We start from the raw sequence: 19,769 nt of genomic DNA, 5'->3' as shown, positions 1-19,769 counted from the left end.
TAGACAAAATTACTGTCTCGGACCTGTAATAACACATAAGATCTTCTTCTTTTCATTCCATTAGTGCCAAAGCCGGAGCTTCGTCTGTCAGAGAGACGGTTCACTCCACCAAAACCAGAAGAGAAAGGTGAGAGCAGGGTCCTATATTCCCTCGTGTCCTAGTTAATTAGTGACTAATGAACCTGCTCACGATCCAGGAGCGGACTATTCTGGAGAGCACAGGAACGTCGTCCCCTCCGGGGGGCACTCATTTCTGCTGAGCTCTCGCTGCTGCGTCACGTCTCCAGAATTCTAATGTTCAAGGGTTAATTAGGTCAGAACTCCAGAGTAGCTTTCATTTGATGATATAATTAATTATAATTTTGCTTCTTGATTTCAACTTTTATTTATATTTTTCTGTTCCTAAATAAATATTCACACGTGGTCAAATATGTTGGCACCCCTCGTTTAATGACAGAAAAACCCAGAATGGTCAAAGATATAACTGGAATCTGACCAAAGTAATAATAAATAAAAGATCTATGAAAATGAACAAATGAAAGTCAGAAATTGCTTTTCATCCATGCTTCCACAGAATAAAAAAATAAATCTCATGAAATAGGCCTGGACAGAAATGATGGCACCCCTGACAATGTGACAAAAGGGACATGTTAGATCACGGTGTGTCCACTAACCAGCATCACAGGGGTCTACAATCCTGGAATCAGTGAGTGGCCGGTATATAGGGCTACAGATACTCACTGTGCTGTTTGGTGACATGGTGTGTATCACACTCAGCATGGACCAGAGGAAGCGAAGGAAAGAGTTGTCTCAGGAGATTAGAAAGAAAATTATAGACAAACATATTAAAGGTAAAAGCTATAAGACCATCTCCAAGCAGCATGATGTTCCTGTGACTATAGTTGCACATATTATTCAGAAAATTAAGATCCATGGGACTGTAGCCGACCTCCCTGGATGTGGCCGCAGGAGGGAAATTGATGACAAATCAAAGAGACGGATAATACGAATAATAACAAAAGAGACGGATAATACCAATGGTAACAAAAGAGCCCAGAAGAACCTCTAAACAGATTAAAGGTGAACTTGAAGCTCAATGAACATCAGTGTCAGATCGCACCATTTGTCGTTGTATGAGCCAAAGTGGACTTCATGGGAGACGACCAAAAAAAATCATAAAAAAAGCCAGACTGGAATTTGCTAAACTATATGTTGACAAACCACAAAGCTTCTGGGAGAATCTCCTATGGACAGATGAGACTAAAATGGAACTTTTTGGCAAGACACATCAGCTCTTTGTTCACTGGTGGAAAAATGAAGCATATCAAGAAAAGAACACTGTCCCTACTGTGAAACATGGAGGAGGCTCTGTTATGTTCTGGGGCTGCTTTGCTGCATCTGGCACAGGGTGTCTACAATCTGTGCAGAGTACAATGATATCTCAAGACTATCAAGGGATTCTAGAGAGAAATGTGCTGCCAGTGTCAGAAAGCTTGGTCTCAGTCGCAGGGCATGGGTCTTGCAACAGGATAATCAAAAGAAAGAACCTGGCACTCAACTTAATGCTCATGAAATTTTATTTGTAGTAGCCAAAACGTTTCGGTCCTATGTTCGGACCTTCATCAGTTACGTACTAGTAGTAGAACAACTGGAGAGCATGACACCGGAGTCTTGAGACCAGCGGAGGATTCTGCGTCTGGACACACGCACAGCGCGAACCATCGTTACCAGTCCACTCAGTGTGCCTATGTTCTTACTGCGTATTACCAGACGCAGACTATGCTATGCCCTTTATGACTCCGGTGTCATTCTCTCCAGTTGTTCTACTACTAGTACGTAACTGATGAGGGTCTGAACATAGGACCGAAACGTTTTGGCTACTACAAATAAAATTTTGCGAGCATTAAGTTGAGTGCCAGGTTCTTTCTTTTGATTTCATAAGGTGTGGGAACCTACCTGAGCACCATCATTAGTAGTGCACACGCTTCTATCTTTCACATTGCAACAGGATAATGACCCAAAACACACAGCTAAAAATACCCAAGAATGGCTAAGAGGAAAACATTGGACTATTCTGAAGTGGCCTTCTATGAACCCTGACCTACACCCTATTGGGCATCTTTGGAAAGAGCTTACACATGGCGTCTGGAAAAGGCAGCCTTCAGTCACGAGACAACTGGAGCAGTTTGCTCTTGAGGAGCGGCCAAAATACCTGTCAAGAGGTGCAGAAGTCTCATTGACAGTTAAAGGAATTGTTTGATTGCAGCGATTGCCTCAAAAGGTTGTGCAACAAATATTAAGTTAAGGAACCATCATTTCTGTCCAGGCCTATTTCATGAGTTTAATTTTTAAAAATGCCCCAAATATCTGCTGATCTCGAGTGAAAAGATGAAAGCCTCTGGCACACAGACCACCTTCCTCACTGCTGCAGTGACCGGACTGTTGGCGTGCCACACATTTCATGTTACCTCTGAAGCTCGTCTAATCTTTCCATCACCTCATTACAGATGACAAGCCATCTCTGGAATATAAGCCTTCCAAACCAGCCGCTCCTCAGGTACCTCCCAAGAAGCCCATACTAATTAATAAGACGAACAGCCTAGTGAAGGCAGCGAGTATCCCACCCAAACGACCTGAAAAGCCGGCTTTCTCCACTCCTCCATCCAAGTAAGTGTTACAACAGGCTGTATGTCAGCGCTGCAGACGTCACATAGTGCGGTGCTGCTCGTCGTGTACGGGATACACAGCTCCCGACTCCAGGTTAGGCTACTTTCACACTAGCGTTTTTTTTTTTCAATACGTCGCAATGCGTCGTTTATGGGAAAAAACGCATCCAGCAAAGTTGTCTGCAGGATGCGTTTTTGCCCCATAGACTAAAATTAGCAACGCATTGCGACGCATTGACACGTCGCAACCGTCGTGCGACGGATGCGCCGTGTTGTGCCGTACCGCCGGGAGCAAAAAACGTTACATGTAACGTTTTTTGCTGCCGACGGTCCGCCATTTCCGACCGCGCATGCGCGGCCGGAACTCCACCCCCACCTCCCCGCGCCTCACAATGGGGCAGCGGATGCGCTGGAAAAAATGCATCCGCTGCCCCCGTTGTGCGGCGCATTCACTGCTAGCGTCGGTACGTCGGCCCGACGCACTGCGACGGGCCGAGTCCGACGCTAGTGTGAAAGTAGCCTTACAACGACTAGCACCATGTTGTTGCTTCATGCTAATCCCTTGTGGAACTGCCCATTTTTTTAATCAAAATGATGACTTCCTCCCTGTGGATAAAAAATTAAATGTCCAATTATTACGGTTTATGTAGATGTATCACAGGAAAGTATGTGTATAGCAGAACCTGTACTGATCCTGAGTTACATCCTGTATTATACCCAGAGCTGCGCTCACTATTCTGCTGCTGCAGTCACTGTGTACATACATTACTGATCCTGAGTTACATCCTGTATTATACTCCAGAGCTGCACTCATTATTCTGCTGGTGCAGTCACTGTGTACATACATTACATTACTGATCCTGAGTTACCTCCTGTATTATACTCCAGAGCTGCACTCACTATTCTGCTGGTGCAGTCACTGTGTACATACATTACATTACTGATCCTGAGTTACATCCTGTATTATACTCCAGAGCTACACTCATTATTCTGCTGCTGAAGTCACTATGTACATACATTACTGATCCTGAGTTACATCCTGTATTATACCCCAGAGCTGCACTCACTATTCTGCTGGTGCAGTCACTGTGTACATTGTTGTGAATTCTGTGGCAGAGCTCCCTCCTGTGGTCACAAGTGGTACTTCGGCTGATTCTCTCTGTAAGCTTCCGTTGGTGGAGGGAAGTGGTACTGCGGCTTCTGAGTTTCCTCCCTCAGGTGATGTGGTGAGGTCGTTAGGTGCTGCTCTACTTAACTCCACCTAGTGCTTTCATCCTGGCTTTCATCACAGTCATTATATGTTTGGGGCTGCCTTTTCCTTTGGGGTATTTCTCTGAGGCAAGGTAGGCTTATTTTCTATCTTCAGGCTAGCTAGTTTCTCAGGCTGTGCCGAGTTGCATAGGTAGCGTTAGGCGCAATCCACGGCTGCCTCTAGTGTGGTTGGAGAGGATTAGGGGTTGCGGTCAACAGAGTTCCCACGTCTCAGAGCTCGTTCTATGTTTTTGGATTATTGTCAGATCACTGTATGTGCTCTGACCTCTATGTTCACTGTGGTACTGAGTTGCCTAATCATAACAGTACAGGAAGCCAAAGTACTAATGATTCTCAATAGAGGGGAAAAAAGAAGTTCTGAGACCATTTTTTTTTTCTCTGCACTGTGTTTTGCCTTTTTTTTCCCCTAGACATTTGGGTGGTTCAGGACACAGGTGTAGCAATGGACATTAGAAGTCTGTCTTCATGTGTGGATCAGCTCTCGGCAAGAGTACAAAAGATTCAAGACACTATTGATCAGAAATCTATGTTAGAGCCAAGAATTCCTATTCCTGATTTGTTTTTTGGAGATAGAACTAAGTTTCTGAGTTTCAAAAATAATTGTAAACTATTTCTGGCCTTGAAACCTCGCTCCTCTGGTGATCCAGTTCAACAGGTTTTGATCATTATTTCTTTTTTGCGTGGCGACCCTCAGGACTGGGCATTTTCTCTTGCGCCAGGAGATCCTGCATTAAGTAATATTGATGCGTTTTTCCTGGCGCTCGGATTGCTGTACGATGAACCTAATTCAGTGGATCAGGCAGAGAAGAATTTGCTGGCTCTGTGTCAGGCTCAGGATGATATAGAGGTATGTTGTCAGAAATTTAGAAAGTGGTCCGTACTCACTCAATGGAATGAATCTGCGCTGGCAGCTATGTTCAGAAAGGGTCTCTCTGAAGCCCTTAAGGATGTCATGGTGGGATTTCCTATGCCTGCTGGTTTGAATGAGTCTGTCTTTGGCCATTCAGATTGGTCGACGCTTGCGTGAGCGTAAATCTGTGCACCATTTGGCGGTATTACCTGAGCTTAAACCTGAGCCTATGCAGTGCGATAGGACTTTGACCAGAGTTGAACGGCAAGAACACAGACGTCTGAATGGTCTGTGTTTCTACTGTGGTGATTCCACTCATGCCATCTCTGATTGTCCTAAGCGCACTAAGCGGTTCGCTAGGTCTGCCACCATTGGTACAGTACAGTCAAAATTTCTTCTGTCCGTTACCTTGATCTGCTCTTTGTCATCGTATTCTGTCATGGCGTTTGTGGATTCAGGCGCTGCCCTGAATTTGATGGACTTGGAGTATGCTAGGCGTTGTGGGTTTTTCTTGGAGCCCTTGCAGTGTCCTATTCCATTGAGAGGAATTGATGCTACACCTTTGGCCAAGAATAAGCCTCAGTACTGGACCCAGCTGACCATGTGCATGGCTCCTGCACATCAGGAGGTTATTCGCTTTCTGGTGTTGCATAATCTGCATGATGTGGTCGTGTTGGGGTTGCCATGGCTACAAGTCCATAATCCAGTATTAGATTGGAAATCCATGTCTGTGTCCAGCTGGGGTTGTCAGGGGGTACATGGTGATGTTCCACTTCTGTCAATTTCGTCATCCACTCCTTCTGAGGTTCCAGAGTTCTTGTCTGATTACCGGGATGTATTTGATGAGCCCAAGTCTGATGCCCTACCTCCGCATAGGGATTGTGATTGTGCTATCAATTTGATTCCTGGTAGTAAGTTCCCAAAAGGCCGATTGTTTAATTTATCTGTGCCTGAGCACGCCGCTATGCGCAGTTATGTGAAGGAGTCCCTGGAGAAGGGGCATATTCGCCCGTCATCGTCGCCATTAGGAGCAGGGTTCTTTTTTGTAGCCAAGAAGGATGGTTCGCTGAGACCTTGTATAGATTACCGCCTTCTAAATAAGATCACGGTTAAATTTCAGTACCCCTTGCCGTTGTTATCTGATTTGTTTGCTCGGATTAAGGGGGCTAGTTGGTTCACCAAGATAGATCTTCGTGGTGCGTATAATCTTGTGCGAATTAAACGAGGCGATGAATGGAAAACTGCATTTAATACGCCCGAGGGTCATTTTGAGTATCTAGTAATGCCATTCGGACTTGCCAATGCTCCATCAGTGTTTCAGTCCTTTATGCATGACATCTTCCGAGAGTACCTGGATAAATTCCTGATTGTGTACTTGGATGACATTTTGATCTTCTCGGATGATTGGGAGTCTCATGTGAAGCAGGTCAGAACGGTTTTTCAGGTCCTGCGTGCTAATTCTTTGTTTGTGAAGGGATCAAAGTGTCTCTTTGGTGTGCAGAAGGTTTCATTTTTGGGGTTCATCTTTTCCCCTTCTACTATCGAGATGGATCCTGTTAAGGTCCAAGCCATCCATGATTGGACTCAGCCGACATCTCTGAAAAGTCTGCAAAAGTTCCTGGGCTTTGCTAATTTTTATCGTCGCTTCATCTGCAATTTTTCTAGTATTGCTAAACCATTGACCGATTTGACCAAGAAGGGTGCTGATTTGGTTAATTGGTCTTCTGCTGCTGTGGAAGCTTTTCAAGAGTTGAAGCATCGTTTTTCTTCTGCCCCTGTGTTGTGTCAACCAGATGTTTCTCTTCCGTTCCAGGTCGAGGTTGATGCTTCTGAGATTGGAGCAGGGGCTGTTTTGTCGCAGAGAGGTTCTGATTGCTCAGTGATGAAACCGTGCGCCTTCTTTTCCAGGAAGTTTTCGCCTGCTGAGCGAAATTATGATGTGGGCAACCGAGAGTTGCTGGCCATGAAGTGGGCATTCGAAGAGTGGCGTCATTGGCTTGAAGGAGCTAAGCATCGCGTGGTGGTCTTGACTGATCATAAGAACTTGACTTATCTCGAGTCCGCCAAGCGGTTGAATCCTAGACAAGCTCGTTGGTCGTTGTTTTTTGCCCGTTTTGACTTTGTGATTTCATACCTTCCGGGCTCTAAAAATGTGAAGGCGGATGCTCTGTCTAGGAGTTTTGTGCCCGACTCTCCGGGTGTATCTGAGCCGGCGGGTATCCTCAAAGAGGGAGTAATTGTGTCTGCCATCTCCCCTGATTTGCGGCGAGTGCTGCAAAAATTTCAGGCTAATAAACCTGATCGTTGTCCAGCGGAGAAACTGTTTGTCCCTGATAGGTGGACGAATAAAGTTATCTCTGAGGTTCATTGTTCGGTCTTGGCTGGTCATCCTGGAATCTTTGGTACCAGAGAGTTAGTGGCTAGATCCTTTTGGTGGCCATCTCTGTCGCGGGATGTGCGTACTTTTGTGCAGTCCTGTGGGATTTCTGCTCGGGCTAAGCCCTGCTGTTCTCGTGCCAGTGGGTTGCTTTTGCCCTTGCCAGTCCCGAAGAGGCCTTGGACACATATCTCTATGGATTTTATTTCAGATCTTCCCGTTTCTCAAAAGATGTCAGTTATTTGGGTGGTCTGTGATCGCTTTTCTAAGATGGTCCATTTGGTACCCTTGTCTAAATTGCCTTCCTCCTCTGATTTGGTGCCATTGTTCTTCCAGCATGTGGTTCGTTTACATGGCATTCCAGAGAATATCGTTTCTGACAGAGGTTCCCAGTTTGTTTCGAGGTTTTGGCGAGCCTTTTGTGGTAGGATGGGCATTGACTTGTCTTTTTCCTCGGCTTTCCATCCTCAGACTAGTGGCCAGACCGAACGAACCAATCAGACCTTGGAAACATATCTGAGATGCTTTGTTTCTGCTGATCAGGATGACTGGGTGTCCTTTTTGCCTTTGGCTGAGTTCGCCCTTAATAATCGGGCTAGCTCGGCTACCTTGGTTTCGCCATTTTTCTGCAACTCTGGGTTCCATCCTCGTTTCTCGTCAGGACAGGTTGAGTCTTCGGACTGTCCTGGTGTGGATACTGTGGTGGACAGGTTGCAGCAGATTTGGACTCAGGTAGTGGACAATTTGACCTTGTCCCAGGAGAAGGCTCAACGTTTTGCTAATCGCAGACGCTGTGTGGGTCCCCGACTTTGTGTTGGGGATCTGGTTTGGTTATCTTCTCGTCATATTCCTATGAAGGTTTCCTCTCCTAAGTTTAAACCTCGTTTCATTGGTCCGTATAGGATTTCTGAGGTTCTTAATCCTGTGTCTTTTCGTCTGACCCTTCCAGATTCTTTTTCCATACATAACGTATTCCATAGGTCATTGTTGCGGAGATACGTGGCACCTGTGGTTCCTTCTGTTGACCCTCCTGCCCCGGTTTTGGTGGAGGGGGAGTTGGAGTATATTGTGGAGAAGATTTTGGATTCTCGTGTTTCAAGACGGAAACTCCAGTATCTGGTTAAGTGGAAGGGTTATGCTCAGGAAGATAATTCCTGGGTCTTTGCCTCTGATGCTCCCGATCTTGTTCGTGCCTTTCATGTGGCTCATCCTGGTCGGCCTGGGGGCTCTGGTGAGGGTTCGGTGACCCCTCCTCAAGGGGGGGGGGTACTGTTGTGAATTCTGTGGCAGAGCTCCCTCCTGTGGTCACAAGTGGTACTTCGGCTGATTCTCTCTGTAAGCTTCCGTTGGTGGAGGGAAGTGGTACTGCGGCTTCTGAGTTTCCTCCCTCAGGTGATGTGGTGAGGTCGTTAGGTGCTGCTCTACTTAACTCCACCTAGTGCTTTCATCCTGGCTTCCTGTCAATGTTCCAGTATTGGACTTGTTTTCCTCCTGGATCGTTCCTGTGGCCTGCTGCTCTGCATAGCTAAGTTTTCCTTTGCTATTTTGTTTGCTTTTCTTCTGTCCAGCTTATCTATTTGTTTGCTGGAAGCTCAGAGGGTGTACCTCCGTGCCGTTAGTTCGGTACGGAGGGTCTTTTTGCCCCCTTTGCGTGGTTTTTAGGGTTTTGTGTTGACCGCAAAGTTACCTTTCCTATCCTCGCTCTGTTCAGAAAGTCGGGCCTCACTTTGCTAAATCTATTTCATCTCTACGTTTGTCTTTTCATCTTACTCACAGTCATTATATGTGGGGGGCTGCCTTTTCCTTTGGGGTATTTCTCTGAGGCAAGGTAGGCTTATTTTCTATCTTCAGGCTAGCTAGTTTCTCAGGCTGTGCCGAGTTGCATAGGTAGCGTTAGGCGCAATCCACGGCTGCCTCTAGTGTGGTTGGAGAGGATTAGGGATTGCGGTCAACAGAGTTCCCACGTCTCAGAGCTCGTTCTATGTTTTTGGATTATTGTCAGATCACTGTATGTGCTCTGACCTCTATGTTCACTGTGGTACTGAGTTGCCTAATCATAACAGTACATACATTACATTACTGATCCTGAGTTACCTCCTGTATTATACCTCAGAGCTGCACTCACTATTCTGCTGGTGCAGTCACTGTGTACATACATTACATTACTGATCCGGAGTTACATCCTGTATTATACTCCAGAGCTGCACTCACTATTCTGCTGGTGCAGTCACTGTGTACATACATTACATTACATTACTGATCCTGAGTTACTTCCTGTATTATACTCCAGAGCTGCACTCACTATTCTGCTGGTGCAGTCACTGTGTACATACATTACATTACTGATCCTTAGTTACATCCTGTATTATACTCCAGAGCTGCACTCACTATTCTGCTGGTGCAGTCACTGTGTACATACATTACATTACTGATCCTGAGTTACATCCTGTATTATACTCCAGAGCTGCACTCACTATTCTGCTGGTGCAGTCACTGTGTACATACATTACATTACTGATCCTGAGTTACCTCCTGTATTATACTCCAGAGCTGCACTCACTATTCTGCTGGTGCAGTCACTGTGTACATACATTACATTACTGATCCTGAGTTACATCCTGTATTATACTCCAGAGCTGCACTCACTATTCTGCTGGTGCAGTCACTGTGTACATACATGACATTACTGATCCCGAGTTACATCCTGTATTATACCCCAGAGCTGCACTCACTATTCTGCTGGTACAGTCACTGTGTACATACATTACTGATCCTGAGTTACATCCTGTATTATAATCCAGAGCTGCACTCACTATTCTGCTGGTGCAGTCACTGTGTACATACATTACTGATCCTGAGTTACATCCTGTATTATACTCCAGAGCTGCGCTCACTATTCTGCTGGTGCAGTCACTGTGTACATACATTACATTACTGATCCTGAGTTACATCCTGTATTATACCCCAGAGCTGCACTCATTATTCTGCTGGTGCAGTCACTGTGTACATACATTACATTACTGATCCTGAGTTACATCCTGTATTATACTCCAGAGCTGCACTCACTATTCTGCTGGTGCAGTCACTGTGTACATACATTACATTACTGATCCTGAGTTACATCCTGTATTATACCCCAGAGCTGCGCTCACTATTCTGCTGTTGCCATTTCTTTGTAGGTTTACAATAGATTCAGGTTCCACAGCTCCACCTAGAGGACAGTGATGGACATTACAGGTGAATCTGACCCTCTCACCGGTGCAGTAACCTTTGTGCTCGTCTCTCTCCTTAGACCTAATGGAGAATCTCCTCTCAGTCGACCGAAGTCTGAGCCTGAGCCGTTTAGTAAAACGAAAATGGATCTAGAGCAAATCCTAAGTCGCCCCAAATCTGTGGAGGTCGAGCAGAGTGTGGTGAAGAGCCCGCGAGAGAACGGTACGTAGATGTGTCTGTGGAGGCTGAGGACGCCCGTCTCCTAGTGCATGACCCGTGTGGAAGTGTTCATCATCCTCCTCGCGCCCCCGTCACCCTGCGCCCCAGTGTCCATCCTCCTCTCCATGACTCTCGCCCTTTTCCTGTTCCTCTTAGTTTGCATGCCTCCTGTGACGGGCCGCTCTCGCGCACACCGCCGGCCGGCTCTGCATCGCTGCCCTTCTTGCAGAGCTTTCTGACATGCATGTGATCATTTCTCCTGGAGCCTCACGAATCTTATAAAAAGTCTAGAGAGTCGAGGACACAACCTCAAAGGTTTGGAGCTGCGCAGTATGACAATGTGACATAAAAGATTGAGCCCCCCGACATGTTGGCGCCCCCCACCGGAGCAGCCAGTACATGTCCTGCCAATGGTGCCGATCACCACAGTGGGGCTCCCAGTGCCCCTCCATCGTTCTGCTCTGCATGTCCACACTCTTTGCTTCTTTCCTTCTAATGATTTCCTTTTTTTTTTCTGCTTTGCAAAGTAATTTTGTTTTCACAACCTTTGTTCTAGACATTCCTCTCCTTGACTTTTCTTTCCAGATTTTGTTTCCTCTCCTGTTTGCCATGTATCCCTTCTTTCGTATCGGGAACTTCCCCTCCTACCCTTCTCCATTTTGGTAAGATCATGTTCTCTCGGCAGTCCTGCATTTGCCATGATGATTTTAGAGATCTGTAGGTTACAGGAAACCGGTCAACCAAGTCACGGGCGGCGTGAAATCTCCCAATTCGGAGAGCTGTGATCTCGTATTGAATGCTGCGGCATTTGTGTATAGTTATAAAAAAAAAAAAGTGTATCCGAGTGCCCTGATCTGCTCCCCACACACAGAGGGTGAGTGCTGGTAATACGGCGGAGCTGGAAGGAGACACTCACCGGACATGTCGTCCCCTTCCCAGAAAATAATCCATTGTGTAAATCAGGTTTTAAAATTAAATGTTAATATATTTTTAAATTAGAATGTGTCTTTAATAATATATATATCAGTCTCATTATAGCCACATACAGGATTGCAATGGTACCAATTTTATATACACAGGATCCAGCATTCACAATAGGTGATATCACAGCTCACCTCCCCCTCCTGTATAATGACTGATAACACGTCTATATACAGTAGATAACACAGGATCCACCATTCACAATAGGTGATGTCACAGCTCACCTCCTCCTCCTGTACAATGACTGATAACACGTCTGTATACAGTAGATAACACAAAATCTACCATTCACAATAGAGGATGTCACAGCTCACCTCCTCCTCCTGTACAATGACTGATAACACCTCTATATACAGTAGGTAACACAAAATCTACCATTCACAATAGAGGATGTCACAGCTCACCTCCTCCTTCTGTACAATGACTGATAACACCTTTATATACAGTAGATAACACAGGACTCACCATTCACAATAGATGATATCACAGCTCACCTCCTCCTCCTGTACAATGACTGATAACACCTCTATATACAGTAGATAACACAGGATCCACCATTTACAATAGAGGATGTCACAGCTCACCTCCTCCTCCTGTACAATGACTGATAACACCTCTATATACAGTAGGTAACACAAAATCTACCATTCACAATAGAGGATGTCACAGCTCACCTCCTCCTTCTGTACAATGACTGATAACACCTCTATATACAGTAGGTAACACAGGATCCACCATTCACAATAGATGATATCACAGCTCACCTCCTCCTCCTGTACAATGGCTGATACCACCTCTATATACAGTGGATAACACCGGATCCACCATTCACAATAGATGATATCACAGCTCACCTCCTCCTCCTGTCCAATGACTGATACCACCTCTATATACAGTAGATAACACAGGATCCACCATTCACAATAGATGATATCACAGCTCACCTCCTCCTCCTGTACAATGGCTGATACCACCTCTATATACAGTGGATAACACCGGATCCACCATTCACAATAGATGATATCACAGCTCACCTCCTCCTCCTGTCCAATGACTGATAACACTTCTATATACAGTAGATAACACAGGATCCACCATTCACAATAGATGATATCACAGCTCACCTCCTCCTCCTGTACAGTGTTTTCTGTAATGGGGGGGAGGGGTGCTTTCTGTCTCTACAGCAGATTCCCAGCCCTCGGGTGATGTTTCTGCTGGGTTGTCCATGATCGGCGCTGGTATCACCCAGTGCAGGAATTGTCATATTCCACCATCTGAAATGTGTCCATGTATCTTAGGTGTGATGTGTGTGTCTACCATAAACTCCCTTTATATTCGGTGTTAATCTTTTATTATTTAACATATTTTTACAGAACATTGTTGTTACTTAGTTTCAAATCTGTTCCAGGACATAAATGATAAAATACTGAGTTCCTGCAGCCACCACTAGAGGGAGCAGTGAGCTTGTGTATGCTGTGAGCTCTGTAGTAAAGCTTTACGCAGTGAGCTCCCTCTAGTGGAGGCGGCATGGAGGGAACTGTTATTTATGGTCAGTATGTGCGAGTTTTGACCTCCTCTGGGGCCATTTGCTTCCCCCAACCCATCCCTATAAGCCGTGTCATAGAAGGGAACTGGAAATGCTCCCATATGGTGTATATTGTCCAGCAGCAGGAAATGATGGGTATGGCCCTCATCATTAAGCCTAGATGCACTGGTGTCCATCATGGAATGGCGTCCTTCACACTGATGTAAATAAAGCCATCGGGGGCAGCTGCCGTCTGTGTGTAGATGCTGATAAGGGGGAGGCCACTTTCTAGCCAAAGTTCTCCAGTGCTGCAAGTTCTTCTTACCCCTCTGTAACTTTTAAGGGGCCTCTGCTGCCCGCCAGTCAGCAAAGTAAACTGGACCTTCTATATTGTCTGGGAGCTGTCAACCCCTTTAATATTCATAATACTATATGACCCAATAGTCACAGCATGGCTCTCCCAGTCCCCCCAATATTCACAGCATGGCTGTCCCAGTCCCCCCAGTAGTCACAGCATGGTTCTCCCAGTCCCCCCAATAGTCACAGCATGGTTCTCCCAGTCTCCCCAATAGTCACAGCATGGTTCTCCCAGTCCCCCCAATGTTCACAGCATGGTTCTCCCAGTCCCCCCAATGTTCACAGCATGGTTCTCCCAGTCCCCCCAATGTTCACAGCATGGTTCTCCCAGTTCCCCCAGTAGTCACAGCATGGCTCTCCCAGTCCCCCCAGTAGCTACAGCATGGCTCTCCCAGTTCCCCCAGTAGTCACAGCATGGCTCTCCCAGTCCCCCCAGTAGCCACAGCATGGCTCTCCCAGTCCCCCCAGTAGCCACAGCATGGCTCTCCCAGTCCCCCCAGTAGCCACAGCATGGCTCTCCCAGTTCCCCCCAGTAGCCACAGCATGGCTCTCCCAGTTCCCCCAGTAGTCACAGCATGGCTCTCCCAGTCCCCCCAGTAGTCACAGCATGGCTCTCCCAGTTCCCCCAATAGTCACAGCATGGCTCTCCCAGTCCCCCCAGTAGTCACAGCATGGCTCTCCCGGTCCCCCCAGTAGTCACAGCATGGCTCTCCCAGACTCCTCAATAGTAACATCATGGTTCTTCCAGCCCCCTCACCCCACAATAGTCACAGCATCACTCTCCAAACCCCTTACCGCACAATAATCTCAGCATGGCTCTCCCAGGTCCCTCCCAATAAATAGTTGCTACATGGCTCTCCCAGACTCCCCCCTCAGATTGTCACAGCATGGTTCTCCCAGCCGCCCAATAAATAGTCGCCACACGGCTCTCCCAGTCCCCCCCCCCAATAGTGACAGCATGGCTGGCGTCCAGTCCCAATAATAACAGCATGGCTTCCCCAGACACCCCCAATGGTCACAGCATGGCTCTTCCAGCACACACTTCCCATAGGCACAACATGCTGTCTGCTAAATGCATGAGCAAAAAAGTGAAGCTGAGGGTGCGACTATGCAGTATCCCTGGGGCCGGGTTTCATCCTCACGTCCTCTGCTGTACCTGAATATAGGATATATATATATAATAGTATAGTACAGTAAATGGAGACCTACGTATGTTTTCTGCGGCCCCATCATGGCTGGAAATGTATTGAATTCTAATGTGTATAGTATGTGATGGAGTCTACATCTTTACATCTTCTGTCATCTGTCCTGGAAAGCTGGGTGACTACAGCCGTAACCGGCATTATTTCTGCCCAAGGCCTGCACACGGCTTTCTACGTCTTGTGACCGGCAGACCTTGGCCCCGTGAGCCCAGCGTGGCTCGTCCTCCCCGGTGAGCCCAGAGCGGCCACTCCTCACACAGTGAGCCCAGCGCGGCTCGTCCTCCCCGGTGGGCCGAGCGCGGCCCGTCCTCCCACAGTGAGCCCAGCGCGGCCTGTCCTCCCCGGTGGGCCCAGCGCGGCCTGTCCTCCCCGGTGGGCCCAGCGCGGCCTGTCCACCCCGGTGGGCCCAGCGCGGCTCGTCCTCCGCCGGTGAGCCCAGGATGGCCCGTCCTCCCACCATGAGCCCAGCGCGGCCCCTCCTCCCACCATGAGCCCAGCGTAGCCCGTCCTCCCACCATGAACCCTGGTGGCTCCATGCCGGCTTCCTCTCTAGTTGATGACACGGCTGAGTTCGTTCTGTATCATTTATCTGCGGCTTCATGGTTTCCAGCTTTCTTCTCCAATTTCTTTGAGAATCGCGTAGATGACCATACCCTAGGCGTGCCCTTACTATAGTGACTGTGGGGAGGACTGTATGCGGGCCTTAGTGCATCGCGGCCCCCCACATATTGCCAGTTAAGCAGTTTCCCAGAGTATCCCAGGTCTCGGCACACGGATGATGAACTCTCTGCTTCTCCTCATTCAGCTCCCTCCGAACTCAGCTTTGATGATGTGCTGTCTACCTCAGAAAACCTATCCCACCCCACTGCCAGCAGACCAAAGATGCCGGGCAAGAGACCCCCGGGACGCTTCAATGGTCTACCATCTGTAAGTACCGATTTAAAGGGGATGCTGGGTTTAGGGGGAACTGTTTGTTTTTATTTGGGTGGGTACAGACAAGGCAAATGGTCTATGACATCCTCAGATAATCTCCTCCGTGGGGGCACCGATTGCTGACCAAGCTGGCCACAGCGCTAGGAAAGAGAAATGCTATGGCGGCCACATAGATAAACATCAACGTCACGTTCCCAGCACTGCCGCTACTTCAGTCTGGTGGTCTGGTCTCCTATGAGATGACCCCCTTTAATTCCTGGATAAGGTCAGACTAATGGTCGTCTACTTATTTGTTGCAGCAAAACAAAGACTTGACTGAGGAGCCAAAGGCGCATCATGTGGTAGAGGAGGAAAGTGCCAAACCGTCGACGCCGGATGTAAAGAAGGTATCCAGTGGTGTGCGCTGCGACATGAAGGGCTCGTCCTATCACCTGCCCGTACGCCAGGAGAGGAGCTACATGATTGATCGGCGGGGGTCTGACCTTCGTGAATGGAGCAGTACTGAGAATGTGCGACCATTGCTCCATTTACAGTCGCACATGCTCAGTACGGCTGCATTCACAGAGGGGACTTTGTGCATCTTGTTTTTGTAGTCTGTTGAGGTCCTGACAGTCGGATCCCCCCCACCACCTTGATCCCTGTAGATTTTTTGTCTGCTGAGCACATTAGTCGCGCTGTTCCAGGTGTCATTAGTTCTCCGTCCGCTCCTGTATGTGATCAGACGACTGCAGCGGCTTCCATTGTTTTTGTCATATACCTTTTATTCCATCATTTCAGCCACCGGTGATCGGAGCATCCATGTCTATATTCTCACCCATGTCGGCCGTGTCCAGGCCCAGCCTCGCTCCCCTCAGCCCCGTGGTGACCGACGTCAAACCAAAGCTTGATCTTGTGGATGGGAAAAAGAGCGAGGTGGAGGAGTTACGAGCACAGATCGGCGAGCTGCTGACCATAGTGGATGCTCTCAGGAAAGAACATAGGTACCGGTGATGGTCTGTTATATATATACTGTTATGTGCTTGATAAAGGTCATTGTACCGAAACGTCGCCGCAGATGGCAGATTAAATCTGTAAGTCATTTTTCACTGACCGGTGTGGCGCTGTCTTCTTCTTTGTTATGGATTGGTCTGTTATACTAGTCTGTGTAGCGGGGCGGTGAGAAGGCGGGAGGATCTCACAAGATGGAAAGGTCTGATCTCTGGGGGTCTACGAGGTCCGGGGGAAGAGATGGCGGCACTGGGCTGTGCTGCTTCACGCTCTCCACCTTTTCCGTGACACAGACACATTGGTTTATTTATTTTTGTGCTGTTCCCAGAATATTACAGCTAGAACGTTGATCCTGATGTCTTTTCTTACGTGATATGAACCTTTTGCACTTCTTGTCCTAGGAATGAGCTGGATAAAATAAAGCGGGATCTAGAGGAGGAGCGGATGCTGCGCAGCAGTTTAGAAGTGAGTGAGGTCGGCCGTCTCGTCTAAACTACGACCCTAGGGTCAGATAACAACATGTAATGAGCACCGGGGTCGTTCTTGGCCGCTTCTTTGCTCTACCGTGCATTGGGTAAGGTAGCGTTGTGGTCCCCGTGCAGACGTCCCTGTGCAGAGGTGCCTGTGCAGACGTCCCTGTGCAGCTCCATACAGTAGTTTTTCAGTAGAATCCCTTTAAAGTGAAGAAACCCCTTTAAAACCCTGTATTTTTTTTTTTTAAAGATAATCTCATTGAATTAAAGGTCTGACCGCCATTTGCAAAATGCTGCTCCAATATGTCCTGTGTGGCCTTACTACAGCACCTTGAAAAAAATTATTCATACACCATGAACTTTTCCTCATTTTTTTCACGTCACACCCAAAAATTAAATTGTATTTATTGGTATTTTATGAGATGCCAACATAAAGTAACAAGTATTTGTGAAGTGTAAAGGAAAGAAATGATACAGTGGTACATTAATTATAAACTGGAAACTTATGAGATGCATTTGTATTCGGCCCCCTCATTCATTACTTTGTAGGACCACCTTTCACTGCAGGTACTGCAGCCAGTCTTTTGGGGTCTGTCTCTACCAGCTTTGCACATCTACAGGTGACATTTTTGCTCCTTCCTTTTCGCACACTCTCCCCTTGGCTGTAGGGGTCTGTGATAAGAAATTTTCTAGTCTTGCCACAGATTCTCAACTGGGCAGTTCACACACATAACTATGCTTTGATGTAAACCGTCCATTTTAGGTCTGGCAGGAAGTTTAGAGTCGTTGTCCTGCTGGAAGGTGAACCTACGCCCCAGTCCCAGGTTTTATACAGCCTCTAACAGATTATCCTCCGGGATCACCCTGCATTTAGCTCCGTCCATCTTCCTATCAGCTCTGACCAGTTTTCCGGCCCCTGCTGAAGAAGGACCTCCCCACAGCATCCATGTGTGACAGTGGGGATGGTGTTTTCAGGGTGATGTGCAGCGTTAGTTTTATGCCACACATTGCAGTTTGTATTTAGCCCAAAAAGTCCTACTTTGGTCTCGTCTGACCCCAGCACCTTCTTCCTTAGCTCTTTGTGTCCCCTTTCATTTTTGAAAGCTGCAAATGGGACTTTTTATGACTTGCTGTCAGAAATATTTTTTTTTCTTGCCACTCTTCCATAAAGGCCAGATTTGGGGCATATGCAACTAATAATTGTCCTGTGGACAGATTCTCCCACCTGAGCTGTGGATCTCTGCAGCTCCTCCACAGGGACCATGGGCCTCTTGGCTGCTTGTCTAATTAGTAGTCTCCTTGCTTGCAATGTCAGGTTAGGTGGATGGCCCGATATTGGTGGGTTTACAACTGTGCCATACTCCTTCCATATTTTGATTGAACAGTTCTGTTAGATATCTAGATCTCAGGCTGGTCGTTTATAACCTAACCCTGCTTTACTCTTCTCCACAACTTTATCCCCGACTTGTCTGGTGTGTTCCTTGGTTTTCAACATGCTGTTTGATCCCTAATGTTCTCACACAAACCTCCGAGGCCTTCACAGAACTTTACAGAACAGCTGTAGTTATACTGAGAATAAGTTACACGGGTGGACTCAGTTTACTTATTATGTCATTTCCGGGGTTATCTGGTCACTCCGGATTTTATGCAAGTGTGTGAATACAAATGCACCTCACAATGTTCACAGATTTATATTTTTAAATAATTAAAAAATCATGTATTATTTCCTTTACACTTAACAAATACTTGATACTCTGTGTTGGTTTATCACATAAAAACACAATAAAATACATTTACCGTGTTTTTCGGACTATAAGACGCACCAGACCGTAAGATGCACCTAGGTTTTAGAGGAGGAAATTAGGATAAAAAAATCAAAGCAAAAAACTTGGCGAATTCTGTACTTAATATCTCCTATCCAGGTGTATATGGGCCCCTCATCCCTATCCTGGCATGCATGGCCCCCTATCCCTATCCTGGAAGGAAGCGTCCCCCTCATCCCTATCCTGGCAGGAAGGGTCCCCCTCATCCCTATCCTGGTATGCATGGCCCCCGCCCGTCCCTATCCTGGTAGGAAGCGTCCCCCTCATCCCTATCCTGGCAGGAAGGGTCCCCCTCATCCCTATCCTGGTATGCATGGCCCCTCATCCCCAACCTGGTATGCATGACCCCCTCATCCCTATCCTGGTATGCATGGCCCCCTCATCCCTATCCTGGTATGCATGGCTCCTCATCCCTATCCTGGTCTGCATGGCTCCTCATCCCTATCCTTGTATGCATGGCCCCCTCATCCCTATCCTTGTATGCATGGCCCCCTCATCCCTATCCTGGTATGCATGGCCCCCTCATCCCTATCCTGGTATGCATGGCCCCCTCATCCCTATCCTGGTATGCATGACCCCCTCATCCCTATCCTGGTATGCATGACCCCCCTCATCCCTATCCTGGTATGCATGACCCCCCTCATCCCTATCCTGGTATGCATGACCCCCTCATCCCTATCCTGGTATACAATGTCGCCTCATCCCTATCCTGGTATGCATGACCCCCTCATCCCTATCCTGGTATGCATGGCCCCCTCATCCCTATCCTGGCATGCATGGTCCCCCTTATCCCTATCTTGGTAGGAAGGGTCCCCCTCATCCCTATCCTGGCAGCAATGATTGCTCTCATCCCTATCATAGTATGCATGGCCCCCATCTCGTCCTAGTATC

General features: G+C 47.4%; 1 protein-coding gene across 4 annotated transcripts in view; it reads left to right on the top strand.

Annotated features, from left to right (window-relative positions):
• CD2AP (CD2 associated protein) overlaps window positions 1-19,769 on the top strand; it is a 99,701-nt gene that overhangs the window by 78,617 nt on the left and 1,315 nt on the right. For all 4 annotated transcript variants that reach the window (XM_069728188.1, XM_069728190.1, XM_069728189.1 and 1 more), the window contains 7 exons: window positions 65-127; window positions 2,508-2,667; window positions 10,458-10,600; window positions 15,468-15,589; window positions 15,895-15,981; window positions 16,373-16,575; window positions 16,984-17,047. In XM_069728188.1, coding sequence (XP_069584289.1) covers window positions 65-127; window positions 2,508-2,667; window positions 10,458-10,600; window positions 15,468-15,589; window positions 15,895-15,981; window positions 16,373-16,575; window positions 16,984-17,047 — 842 coding nt within the window. The remainder of the gene's footprint in view (window positions 1-64; window positions 128-2,507; window positions 2,668-10,457; window positions 10,601-15,467; window positions 15,590-15,894; window positions 15,982-16,372; window positions 16,576-16,983; window positions 17,048-19,769) is intronic.

Source organism: Ranitomeya imitator, chromosome 5 (assembly GCF_032444005.1).
Source record: "Ranitomeya imitator isolate aRanImi1 chromosome 5, aRanImi1.pri, whole genome shotgun sequence".
NCBI classification, from domain to species: Eukaryota; Metazoa; Chordata; class Amphibia; order Anura; family Dendrobatidae; genus Ranitomeya; species Ranitomeya imitator.
This window is presented reverse-complemented; position numbering and strand designations above follow the sequence as displayed.